At 45.0% G+C, this 13,912-nt stretch overlaps 1 protein-coding gene across 1 annotated transcript in view; it reads left to right on the top strand.

Moving 5' to 3' along the window:
* Nucleotides 1–977: 977 nt before the first annotated feature.
* EFCAB10 (EF-hand calcium binding domain 10) overlaps nt 978–13,912 on the top strand; it is a 13,152-nt gene continuing 217 nt past the window's right edge. The window contains exons 1-3 of the mRNA XM_077473600.1: nt 978–1,140; nt 3,047–3,211; nt 10,826–10,907. Of these exons, the coding sequence (XP_077329726.1) occupies nt 1,038–1,140; nt 3,047–3,211; nt 10,826–10,907 (350 nt within the window). The 5' untranslated portion in view covers nt 978–1,037. The remainder of the gene's footprint in view (nt 1,141–3,046; nt 3,212–10,825; nt 10,908–13,912) is intronic.

Genomic DNA, 13,912 nt, shown 5'->3' with positions numbered 1-13,912 from the left:
CTAGGATTGAGCCAGAATCTCCCATCACCGCTTCCCTGCGGCACGCTCTAGATATGGGGGAGGTCACTTGCCAGCTGAAAAAGCGCTGCATGTCATAGGATTCCAACCCTCACTTTTAATAGTTAAAAAGGAAGTAAATCTTCCCCCTAACGTTTGTAGCTATAGGGAAGCCTAAAAGAAGGCTTCCCTATAGGTACTGGAAACATCTCCTAAATGTGCACCCTATAGGAGATATTTACTGTATACTGCACCAATTACATCATTGTCCCATGTGCTCTGAAGGAACGACCGCTGGTGCCGTTTCTTCAGAGCCCCGTGCCGTAACCAGCAGCTCCGCGAGCATGCACGGGAGTAACGTCACGCATCTCTGGCCAATTACACAGCCAGAGACTATGGATCCAGAAGGAAGACGGCAAAGATGGATGCAACCTGCAGCAGGGACAACCGGGGCTTTGTTTGCAGGTGTCACATAATGTGCTAGTATGCGATGCATACTAGCACATTATGCCTTTACTTTGCATGTAAAAAAAACAAACGAGTTTATGTCCTCTTTAAATGTTAACATTTTTCTAGAGAGTTTTATACAGCAAGCTCAAAAGCGGGACAACTGAGGAAAACAGTCCTTGCAACTGAGGCACAGTTGGGAGATGTGCAACTACTGCAGTGGCAAACGCTTATTTGTATACTGGCAGCCCTTCTCCATTCAGAGACACACTGATTAATACATAATTCGCATCCAGAAGAAACTTTTTCTGCTCAGTCCGGATCTGAGAAGAGAACGTGCCTCTATTTAGTGTTGCTAACGCTACCCCGGATTTATCAGGTGTTAATATAAGTGGCGGCTATTTCCAATCCTAATAAGACGGCATATCAATAGGTAAAAATGTGGCTTTGGTCTCCCAGAAAATGGCGCCTTTATCAATCGTAGCAAAACAAGACGTCGATATGTTTAGCGCAGGCGCGAAGCCTGACTCAACTTCCGGCGCAGTGTGGTGACGCAGTCCGTTTCCTAGTAACCACAAACGCTGAGCGGAGTCATGGCTGCTAGCAGGGCGATGGAAGCGGAAGAATACCTGCGAGAACATAAGATCATAGATCTAGTGAATAATCTGACCAGCCTGCTGCTTTATCAACAGCCAGGTAATCAGCCACTTCTCTCGGTCTCCGCACTGCAATGCCCGTTCGTGTTACAGCTGAACTTCACAGGGGAAGAAATATTAAAGGGGTGCTATGGGGGAATTAACATGGCATTACCTAAGCTGATTTGGGGCTTGTTAATGCTCACAGCTGGGGGGCAGTAAAACTCATTGGTTGAGCTGCGCGGTTGTTGCCCCCTCAGTTGCTACCCTCTTTATCTGCAGAGACAGCGGTTGGTGGTGTACCCGTACCTGTGATTTGAGGCTGCAGCAGGAACTATATCCTCTGTTGCTTAGAGCAGGTGTAGTGCCCGCTGAACCTGACTTATTCAAGTGAATGAGGCAGATCTGCAAGTGGCCCGCATCAATCAAGGGGTTTAAGCCATCTGTGAGCAGTACAATACCCCCTTACCCCTTGTCAAATGCTCTCTGAAGAGCGAGCGATCTTTACACGGGTTGCTCTTTTGAGACCAAAGTTCATGTGAACAAGCCCTGCGTTCCCTCAGTAACCATTGTATGAGCTGCAAGTAAATCCATGTTTATCTTCCAGAACACTGGACAGTGTAATCTTAATGGACTTTAAAGTGACACTGTCATCGGAGAAAAAAATAAATGTATTATACCTTCCTCTCTCAGACTGTGTTGGCTCTGCTGTAGGGCTACAGCCTTCATCAGATAACTGCAGTATTTCACCCTATAGGGAATGTGTCGTGTCTTTGTGTAGGTTTTAATTCTATATACACAGACACACTCACCGGCCACTTTATTAGGTACATCGGTTCAGTTGCTTGGTAACGCTTCCAAAAAGATCAGAATAAATTAACGGGGTGGGCAACTGCATGGCAAGTGAGGTTTAATGTAGAAAAATGTAAAATAAGACATTTGGGTGGCAAACATATGAACGCAATCTATACATTGGGGGGAGAACCTCTGGGGCAATCTAGGATGGAAAAGGACCTGGGGGTCCTAGTAGATGATAGGCTCAGTAATGGCATGCAATGCCAAGCTGCTACTAACAAAGCAAACAGAATATTGGCATACATTAAAAGGGGGATCAACCTCAGAGATAAAACGATAATTCTCCGGCTCTACAAGACTCTGGTCTGGCCGCACCTGGAATATGCTGTCTAGTTCTGGGCACCAATCCTCAGGAAGGATGTACTGGAAATGGAGCGAGTACAAAGAAGGGCAACAAAGCTAATAAAGGGACTGGAGAATATTAGTTATGAGGAAAGGTTGCGACTCAGTACTGAACTTATTGTCTCTGGAGAAGAGACGCTTAAGAGGGGATGTGATTTCAATTTACAAATACCGTACTGGTGCAGCAAGGATGTGGAATTCCCTTACACAGGCGGTGGTCCCAGTGGGAAGTATCAATAGTTTCAATAAACTATTAGATAAGTGCCTGAACGACAGCAACATACAGGAATATACAATGTAATACTGACATATAATCACACACGGGTTGGACTTGTATCTTTTTCAACCTCACCTACTATGTAACTATGTAACACAATTTGCTAATCAGCCAATCGAATGACAGCAACTCAATGCATTTAGGCATCTAGACCTGGTGAGGATGGCTTACTGAAGTTCAAACCGAGCATCAGAATGGGAAGAAAGGGGATTTAAATGATTTTGAATGTGGCATGGTTGTTGGTGCCAGACTGCCTGGTCTGAGTATTTCAAAAACTGCTGATCTACTGGGATTTACATGCATAAGCATCTCTAGGGTTTACAGAGAATGGTCCAAAAAAGAGAACATATCCAGTGAGTGGCAGTTGTGTAGATGAAAATTTCTTGTTGATGTCAGAGGAGGATGGGCAGATTGGTTTGAGATGATAGGAAACAATAACCACCGTCAATAAATTAAATATTTATTTTGCCTGACTTTAGAATTCTGTTTGTAGAACGACCCCGAGAGTTTCTCATCTCTCAACTGGAAAAGCTGAAGCTTGCTAGGCTGGCAGATTTGCAATATCCTTGTCTTTTTGATGAATCTAATGTGGAAGCAGTTTTTGGAATTCTGGACCCTGCTGGACAAGGTTACATAACAGGGACTCAGTACACTGAAGGTAAGAAACATGGCACAATTCAGTTGATGCCTAAACTCTTTTTCTTTTTATATACTGCCATGTTTTATTTTTTTACTTTATTGTTTTACTTCCAAAAATCCCCTGTTGATGTCACACGTACGTGCAGGATAACGAGCAGGGCCCTCTGACTCCTCCTGTATTAAATTGTATTGTAACTGTAAAGTCTGCCTATATGTTGTAAAGCGCTGCGCAAACTGGTGGCGCTATAAAAATTAGAGGTCAACTGATATGGGTTTTTCTCTGGCCGACACCGATATTTAGAAATCGCGACGGTGATGGCCGATATATGATGCCGATTTTTTTTTTTTTTTTTTTCCCTTCATCTCATAAAATCTAACAGTTAGACCCCTTTCACACTGGGGCGTTTTTCAGGCACTTTTGGGCTAAAAATAGTGCCTGTAAAATGCCTGCAAAACAGCTCCCCTGCAGTCTGTATGATAGCCCGATTGCTTTCAGTCTGAGGCGATGTGCTGGCAGGACATTAAAAAAAAGTCCTGCAAGCAGCATCTTTGGAGTGGTGTATACCGCTCCTCCACCCCTCCTGCCCATTGAAATGAATGGGCACCTCTGCCAAGCGCCTGCAATGCGATTTGGCAGCGGCGTTTCACGGGTGCATTTAACCCCTTCCTGAGCCACTAGATGGGTTAAGTGCCCCATAAGTGCCCCGCTAGCAGCCGAATAGCACTGCTAAAATGACGGTAAAGCGCCGCTAAAACTAGCATCATTTTACTGTCAACGCCTGCCCGCTCCAGTGTGAAAGCAGCCTTAAGTAGTAAGTGATACAGAAAATTTCTTACATTTAAACATTTATTAAACAACACAAACCTCCTATCAGTTCACTTGTATGTATAATTTAGGTTAAAAAAAACTATATATTAAATACACAAAAACAGGTACTCAAAACTTTTGGAGGAAAAAAATGGGCTAACTTTACTGTTTTTTTTTTTTTTTTTTAAATCATTAGTGCATTTTTTCCCAAAAAATTGTGTTTGAAAGACCGCTGCGGAAATACCGTGTGACATAAAATTTTGCAACAATCGCTATTTTATTCCCTAGTGTCTCTGCTAATATATACATATACATTTTTGGGGGTTCTAAGTGATTTTCTGCCAGAAAATACAGGATTTTTTACAAGTGTCAGAAAAGATTTAGTCTTTAAATAGTTAAACTGAGAACTCTACACAGGGAGTTCAGTTCATTGATAACTATAAACATTGTATCTCTTTGATCTTTTCTTGGCAGACTGCCCAGAGAGGAAACAAGTTGCTCCACTGACTTCAGGCAACTTGCATTGACTTCTATTACCGACGTCTTTTGCAAGTCGCGCTAATCGGCCTTTTTTATCGGCACAATTGGCCAATGCCGAATAATTAAAAAAGCCAAATATCGGTCGACTTCTAATATAAATCCATTTATTGGGACACTTTTTTTTTGTCTGTAGGCAGAGTCTTGTTATAATTAGGGGGTGAGGCATTCATTTCTAAGCATGCCATAGTGGGGGGGAGAAAAATGTGCTGCGAATAGGCTAGGTTTAAACCGAATGTTGGACGTGAATTAAATGGGTATGGCTCAAAAGGGGTGGGGTTTGAGTCTAAGATGAAGGATGGAGGGAGAAATAATGACAGACGGAGGGACAGCAGGCCCAGATCCTGCACCACAATAGCAATATGTGTATTCTAGAAAGTTTTACAATCAGCAGATAAAGATACTCAAAACACCTCGCTACACCAGGGTCCCCCAGCGGGGTCCCTCGCTACACCAGGGTCCCCCAGCGGAGTCCCTCGCTACACCAGGGTCCCCCAGCGGAGTCCCTCGCTACACCACAAGTGGTCTCTGCGCCATTTACAGAAGACCAGCTAAGCTCGTGGAGACCGAAGGGAAGCACCAAGAGGCGGAGCCTGGGTTAAGCCTCTTGTTTCTTCCTCACGCTAGCTGTCTTCTGTAAAATGATGGTCGGCGGTGACCATTCACAGTGCCGGGCCGTGGACCTCTAGTGGTGCCAAAAAAATCAGGAACACTGGTTTCCCGGGAAGTGGTAAGACCGGGACAAAGGTCTAAATACCGGGAATGTCCCAGGACAGTTGCCAACTATGTAAATCCTGTATTATAATAATAATCTCATGCCTCCTATACGCTCACGTGCTTGTACTGGGAGGACGGGCTACTGATTACATAAACAGTGTTTGGCTAACACAGTGATCACTAGCTGTAGACAACATTACAGCTTTGTCTTAAATTCCTCCAATGGTTGCTATAGTTTAAAGTGACACGTGTGACTGCATTATACCTGACACTGATCACTTCTTAAAGGCTAGGTTCACATTTTACAAAAAAAAATAATAAATGCAATTTTTTCTTTTTTAAACAGGAGCCTGAAAAGTATTGCACCCACAATCATCAGCTTGTAGGTGCTATTTCAGGCTGCTGTCAGCTTGTAAGCATGCTGATCAGCGCACCTGTGGCCCATTCGAACTACAAATTCATCTGCTGTGGAGGCAGATTGGACCTATAGTTTTCTCCTGCGCCGTTTTTAAAATGACAGCGGATGCAGAAAGAGGATCCTCTGCTCACTGTCAAGGGGGAAGGGGTGATCAGGGATGCAAGGGGAGGTTGCCGAACATGTAAAATAGCTCAAGCTCTCTCAGATTGGATGGAAAGCGTCTGTGAACAGTTATTTTCAAGTCTTGCCACAGATTCTCAATTGCATTTAGGTCTGGACTTTGGGCCATTCTAACACATGAATATGCTTTGATCTAAACCAGGGATATGCAGTTAGCGGACCTCCAGCTATTGCAAAACTACAAGTCCCATCCTGCCTCTGCCTCTGGGTGTCATGCTTCTGGCTGTCAGAGTCTTGCTATGCCTCATGGGACTTGTAGTTCTGCAACAGCTGGAGGTCCACTAATTGCATATCCTTGATCTAAACCATTCCATTGTAGCTCTGGCTGTATGTTTAGGGTCGTTATCCTGCTGGAAGGTGAACCTCTGCCCCAGTCTCAAGTCTTTTGCAGCCTCTAACAGGTTTTCTTCTAAGATTGTCCTGTACTTGGCTCCATCCATCTTCCCATCAACTCTAACCAGTTTCCCTGTCTCTGCTGAAGAAATGCATCCCCACAACATGATGCTGCCACCACCATGTTTCACGGTGGGGATGGTGTGTTCAGGGTGATGTGCTTTGGAAGCGCTGCCCGGCTTTTTGGGACCGCTAAATACAGTGCTCCCAAACTACCCCAAAGATGCTGCTTGCAGGACTTTTCCTAACATCCCCTGAGCGTACCGCCCAAGTGTGAAAAGTCACACTGAAATGAATGGAGGGGCTGGTTTCAGGCGCGATTTCTAGTGCTAAAAACACCTGAAAACTGCCTCAGTGTGAAATTTGCGGATGTCCCACAGATGCTCAATAGGGTTTAGGTCTGGAGACATGCTTGGCCAGTCAGTCGCCTTTACCCTCAGATTCTTTAGCAAGGCAGTGGTCTTCTTGGTGGTGTGTTTGGGGTCGTTATCTTGGAATACTGCCCTGTGGCCCAGTCTCCGAAGAGAGGGGGATCATGCACTGCTTCAGTATGTCACAGTACATGTTGGCATTCATGGTTCCCTCAATGAACTGTAGCTCCCCAGTGCCGGCAGCACTCATGCAGCCCCAGACCATGACACTCCCACCACCATGCTTGACTGTAGGCAAGACACAATTATCTTTGTATTCCTCAACTGGTTGCCGTCCCCGCACGTGTGACACCATCTGAACCAAATAAGTTTATCTTGGTATCGTCAGACCACAGGACATGGTTCCAGTAATTCATGTCCTTAGTCTGCTTGTTTTAAGCAAACTGTTTGCGGGCTTTCTTGTGCATGACCTTTAGAAGAAGCTTCCTTCTGGGACGACAGCCATGCAGACCAATTTGATGCAGTGTGCAGCGTATGCTCTGAGCACTGACAGGCTGACCCCCCACCCCTTCAACCTCTGCAGCAATGATGGCAGCACTCATACATCTGTTTCCCAAAGGCAAACTCTGGATATGTTGCTGAGCACATGCACTCAACTTCTTAGGTCGACCATGGCAAGGCCTATTCTGAGTGGAACCTGTCCTCTTAAACCACTGTATGGTCTTGGCCACCATGCTGCAGCTCAGTTTCAGGGTCTTGGCAATCTTCTTATAGCCTAGGCCATCTTTATGTAGAGCAACCATTTTTATTTTCAGATCCTCAGAGAGTTCTTTGCTATGAGGTGCCATGTTGAACTTCCAGTGACCAGTATGAGAGAGTGAGAGCAATAACACCAAATTTAACACACCTGCTCCCGATTCACACCTGAGACCTTGTAACACTAACAAGTCACATGACATCGGGGAGGGAAAATGGCTAATTGGGCCCAATTTGGACATTTTCACTTAGGGGTGTACTCACTTTTTGTTGCCAGCGGTTTAGACATTAATGGCTGTGTGAGTTATTTTGAGGGGACAGCAAATTTACAGTTATACAAGCTGTACACTCACTACTTTACATTATAGCAAAGTGTAATTTCTTCAGTGTTGTCACATGAAAAGATATAAAAAAAAAAATACTAAAATTTACATTTTTGGTTGTAACATGACAAAATGTGGAAAATGTCAAGGGGTATGAATAATTTTTCAAGGCACTGTATGAGGTATCACCATAAAAGTCAGGAGTAGGAGTATTTTATTTTATTTATTTTTTGTTTGTAAGGCACAGTAATGGAATGAAAAAGTTTACAGCTAAAGTTTAAAGAAGTTTCAAAAATGCCTTCAAGTGCCTTTCAATTCCAAGAAATACCAACTTCAAATTTTTTTTTGAGTTGATCAGAGATGCAGAGCATCCATGCTGGAATATTAACAACTGTATTGTGATGCATATGGCATAAACTAGTTATATTGTAGTGTTTATGACATAAGGCACAATGCAAAGTAGTTATATCATTTAATGGAGATGAGGAATAAATTCACAGATCAATGATCATATTGTTCATATACTAACAATGTTAGCATTAATGTGTGTGGTATTATCTCCTGATGCACAGTGAGATACCTCTGAAAGCTAAAATGATTATTAAAATCATGTCCAATTTAACTGTGCTTTACCCTTTCAGTGTTGGCGCCATTTTTATAAAAAAAATTTGTACACATAGTATTTTGCCTATTTTAGCCCTTAAAGAGGAAGTAAACCCTTCCAAACAACTTGGACCTATAGGTAAGCCTAGATTAAGGCTTACCTGTAGGTCCAAGCAATATCTCCTAAACCTATATGGTTTAGGAGATATTTGCCCGAAAATGGGCACCGCTGTCTACGGCGCATGCGCCGTAGACAGCGGCGCGCAGGCGCACTAAATGCGGCAAATCCAAGGATGGATTTGCCAAATTTGTCGACTCCCGTGCGCATGCGCGGGAGTGACGTCATCGCGGCTTCGCCGTATGGCAGCGGCGGAGCTGCGAGACGCGACTCCCGTGCGCATGCGCGGGAGTGACGTCATCGCGGTTGCGCCGCTGTGATTCGTCGGAGCTGCGAGACGCCACAAGCAACATGGATGCGGCGGACTACAGGGGACAGCGGCGACTTCGCTGGCTCCTGTGTCAGGTAAGTGACACATAATGAGCTACTATGCGATGCATAGTAGTCCATTATGCTTTACCTTTGCAGGGAAAAAAAGAGGAAGTAAACCCATCAGGGTTTACTTCCTCTTTAAACCCCCCAAAACATTATATATTTTCTGAAAGTAGGGGCTCTGTAGAATAAAATGTTGGTAGTTTTTTATCTTGCCTATTATTAGTGTGACTATTTATCAAACACGTTAGTGCAAAGAACAAACACATTATAATACCCAATGTTTTGTAAAATAAAAAAAGATTAAGTTGCGCTGAGTAAATAGATACCAAACATGCCCAGCCTTAAATTTGTGCATTCCTGTAAAATGGCAAAAACCTTCAATCACCTAAAATTTTCCATAGGCAACACTTTAAAAGCTTTTACAGTTCATCAGTTTAGTTTGGGGGTCGGCAACCTGTCGATTGTGGGCTACCTGGTGACAGGTAGATCGCAAAGCCGCCCCGCAGTTGCGCCCTGTTTCTTGCTCCTAGAGCAGCGCATGTGCATGCTCACACAATCCAGACTGCAGAGGCAGTCCCCGCCCCTTGCATACGTGCGGCTGCGGGGCCGGGGAAAGCCTCTGGAATTGCTTGGGCGGGTTCAGGCTCTCCTTCGAACACGCCTGTGCGATTCATGGTGCTATCGCGCGTCCCTCGCCACCGACCCTCCTCGAGGCACGGTTACCATGTGGAATGGTGAAAGAGGATTGCCGGGAGGAATTGGCACTGCTGCACCTGCCCTGTGCCACTCTGCATTAAGAATTTCTCTGCTCTCAAAGCCCTCCTGACACCCCCCCCCATACCATACCCTCCTGACACCCCACCCCCAATACCATACTCTCCTGACACCCCCAGCCCTTCTGGTCCCCCCCAATACTATACCCTTCTGACACCCCCAGCCCATCTGATTCCCCCCCTCCCCAATACCATACTCTCCTGACACCCCCCAATTCCATACTCTTCTGATGCCCCAGCCCACTGATTCCCCCCCCCAATACCATAACCACCTGACACCCCCAGGCCTCCTGATTTCCTTCCCCCCTCCCCAGTGCCATGCCCTCAGCCCTCCTTATTTCCCTGTACTGTGCCCTACAAATCTCCCAATACCGTACCCCCCCCCCCTATACCTTGCCCTCCTGATCCCTACCATACATCCTACCAACCTCTGTATACCACCCTACAAACTACTTGCACTGGCCAGAAATCAGAGCAGATAGCCAGGCCTAAAATTAGTCAAGAAAATCAGCGTGCAGTGCCATGTGTTCTGCTTTAATAAAGAACTCTGGCATCAGACTTGTGGGGGGTGACCTATTACTCCCCAGGCATGAAACTAAAATGTGAATGAAAGTGAATTCTGAGTTCATCACTGAAGGTAAATTTTAAGGTAGGCCAAGTTTTTATATTGACAGTTTTAGCAGATTTTTTCTAGGTTTTTATTGCTGTCTTTAGTTTTTTATTCGGGGCTTACTAGTTATTTTCTTTAAAAAAAAAAAAAAAAAAAAAAAAGGGAAGCTGCACCCCAGTGATCTTTGATCTCTTCAATCTTATCCAGGTAGATCTCCATCTCTCAAAGGTTGCCTACCCCTGGTTTAGGTAAAGCATATCTAAATGCAAAAAACGCTAATTAATTTTATACCCTTAAAATAATGTTAATTCCAATATCTATGTCACACATAAAATGTTACTGTTTAACAAATCTATATTTTCAATAAAAAATACAAATACATTTTAGTGCACACAAACACAGTATAACCCCCCTCCTTTTTATTTTTGTAAATTTATAATAGATCAGGTTGTAGCAAGTGAATAGATACCAAACCCGAAATTGTCCATAGGCGACACTCAAAAATCTTTTTACAGGTTATCTTTTTAGAGTTAACAGGAAATGATGTCCCCAGAATTATTTCTGACACTTCTGTATGCACAGCAATACCAAATATGTGTGGCATAATCTTCATTTTTCCTACTTTACAATTTTATTTTTTTGTTCCTGCAGCTTTAAAAACCTTGGGCATAGACATTAACAACTTACCTGCACCTCCGGAGAAAATCACACTCGAAGTCTTTAAACATGACGCGTAAGTGTGTATACTCTTTATATTTTGAAATAATATATTTGAAATTACGGTAAATCTTTAATATTTTTTGGCATGGGGGGGTTCTGCCAAACACAGGCTGTGCCACGCCTAGGGTTGCCACCTCATCCCTTTAGGCCGGGTTCACACTGGTGCGACAAACGCTCTGACATTGGGAGCTCACGTTGCATTACGTGTGAAAATCAATGTTTCCCTATGGGAGCCGTCTTAACTGGTGCAACACAAGTCGGTCCGTCTTTAAAAATGCTCCTTGCACTACTTTGATTCTACTTCAGCCCATTGAATATCATTGAAGTCGGATCGCGTCTTGCCTGATCCGACTTTGGCATGCGACTTGTGCTCTAATGATGTTGAGGGGGAACTCCATGCCAAATTTTAACCGGCATGGGTTCCCCTTCCAAGAACATACCAGGCCCTTCGGTCTGATATGGATTTTACGGGGAACCCCCTACGCTGAAAAAACTGCGTGGGGGTGCCCCCAAAATCCATACCAGACCCTTATGCGAGCACGCAGCCCGGGGCGGTCAGGAAAGGGGGTGGGGACGAGCAAGTGCCTCTCCTGAACCGTACCAGGCCGCATCCCCTCGACATGGGGGGTGGGTGCTTTGGGGTATGGGGGGAACCCCCTCATGCCCCACCCCAAATCATGTTGTCCCCATGTTGATGAGGACAAGGGCTTCTTCCAGACAACCCTGGCTGTTGGTTGTCGGGGTCTGCAGGGGGGGGTTTATTAGAATCCGGGAGCCCCCTTTAATAAGGGGGCCCCAGATCCCAGCCCCCTGCCCTATGTGAATGAGTATGGGGTACATCGTACCCCTACCCATTCACCTGATGGGGTAAAAAGTGTCAATAAAAAAAAAACACACTAGACAGGTTTTTAAAGTAATTTTATTAGGCAGCTCCGAGGGTCTCTTCCGCCTTCTCTGCTCTCTCTGGCCTCTTCCTCCGGGCTCCTCTGCTATCTTCTGCTCTTTTGCTAGTGTTGGCCCAATCTTCTCCGTCGTCTTCCTCCCTCTTCTCTTCTTCCATTGTTGACACTGTTTGGGGCAGGGTGCCCCCCTGCCCCAAAGCACCCACCCCCATATTGAGGGCATGCGGCCTGGTACCGTTCAGAGGGGGGATACTCGTCCCCACCCCCTTCCTGACCGGCCAGGCTGCATGCTCGGATAAGGGCCTGGTATGGATTTTGGGGGAACCCCCACGCTAGTTTTTTGGCATAGGGGTTCCCCTTAAAATCCATACCAGACTGAAGGGACCTGGTATGCTCTTGGAGGGGGAACCCATTCCAGTTTTTTTTATTTGAAATTTGGCATGGCATTCCCCCTCGATTCATACCAAACACAGTGCCTGTTATTGGCGGGGATCCAAGTCGGATCCCCATTCATTGAAGTCGGATGCATCTCTGAATTCAAGTCGCAGGGCAAAGTCGGATCCAAAGTAGGACGAGTGTCGCGTCGCACCAGTGTGAACCCGGTCTTAAACCCGAACACATATTAATTACACAGGTTCTGTGGCTGATTAAGGTGTTAATTAAACTCACTTGGTGCCTTATCTACATATAAATTAGTGTCGAACCTGTGTAATTCATGGTTTGGGTTTAAAGGGATGAGGTGGGAACCCTAGCCACGCCCCTCCAGCCTGTATCTTGGCATAAGAGGGACACAAAGCCTCCATCAATCTACCTGTAATATCCAACCCCCATGTGTTTTAGCTGGTTAGAGGACATGGAGAAGGGAGGGCTGTCATTCACCACTGTGTATACACCCACATGTGTGACTCTATAGCCGCATGGGCTGCTCAGATGTGATAGGGAGGAAATGCTCAAGGTAGAAATACACTGAAAACTGAGCATGTGCACTAGCTGCCAACACTGCTCTGCAAAATCCCCAACTGCAGTGGGGACATGAACAGCGGGATCAACCATTTTTTTTTTTTTTTTTTAAATACAGAAAACCAAACCCATAATAACTGAGTGATTATGAACTGCATGTAATACAGCATTTTTGATCATTTTGTGGGTTTAGTGACACTTTAAGGTTGTGGGAAGGTTATGTGTCAATAAGGTGTAAAGGGAAAAAAAATAAAAATAAATAAAAAGTTTATGGCAACAGCAAGTGCCATTGTTTTCATTTTCACCTTCTAGATGAACTTTATTGAACTGATTATAGAGCCAAGCACCAAATGGCTGTTAGAGAAGCCCATCCTCTATATCAGTGATGGCAAACCTCGGCACCCCAGGTGTTTTGGAACTGCATTTCCCATGATGCTCGGCTACACTGCAGAGTGCATGAGCATCATGGGAAATGTAGTTCCAAAACATCTGGAGTGCCAAGGTTCGCCATCACTGCTCTATATCAATGAGTCTGCTAGTTGTACTGTAGATCTTCCTCCAGATGGACACTGTGTAAGCCCACGTACACACGGTTGGAGATTTTGCCCGTCGGATTTAGTCCGACGGATTGTGTCCGAAACTGTTGCATACACACGGTTGGGCCAAGTTGGCGAAAAATCCGATCTTTCAGAACGTGATGACGTAATTTCGTTACGATGTAGGAATTTGATCTGAGCATGCGTGGCACTTGGTCCGATCAAAATGCTCTACACATGATCGGATTAGGTCCGTCCGGCCCAGTTGGTCGGGAAATATTTCCAACATGTTGGAAAATTGGGTCGGACGGAATCAGTCCGATGCATACCACACACAGTCGGATTATCTGACGACACGGTCCGATAAGACTCACTCTGACAGATTCTCCGACCGTGTGTACAAGGGCTAGGGCGTGATTCACACCTATGCAGGTGCATTTTGCGTTTTTCAATACACATTTTTGATCCATTTGACGTCTATGAAACCTAAAAACTAGAAAACAAAGGCCCTGGCCCTTTCCATGAAGTGCACAGATGTGAGCTACATCCATAGGAAACCATGGTAAATGGACTGTAGTGCGTTACTGAAAACACACTAAAAAATGCATAGGTGTGAACCA

Source organism: Lithobates pipiens, unplaced genomic scaffold (genome assembly GCF_037356315.1).
Source record: "Lithobates pipiens isolate NorthernLeopardFrog02 unplaced genomic scaffold, aLitPip1_a1.2 Scaffold_8, whole genome shotgun sequence".
NCBI classification, from domain to species: domain Eukaryota; kingdom Metazoa; phylum Chordata; class Amphibia; order Anura; family Ranidae; genus Lithobates; species Lithobates pipiens.
This window is presented reverse-complemented; position numbering and strand designations above follow the sequence as displayed.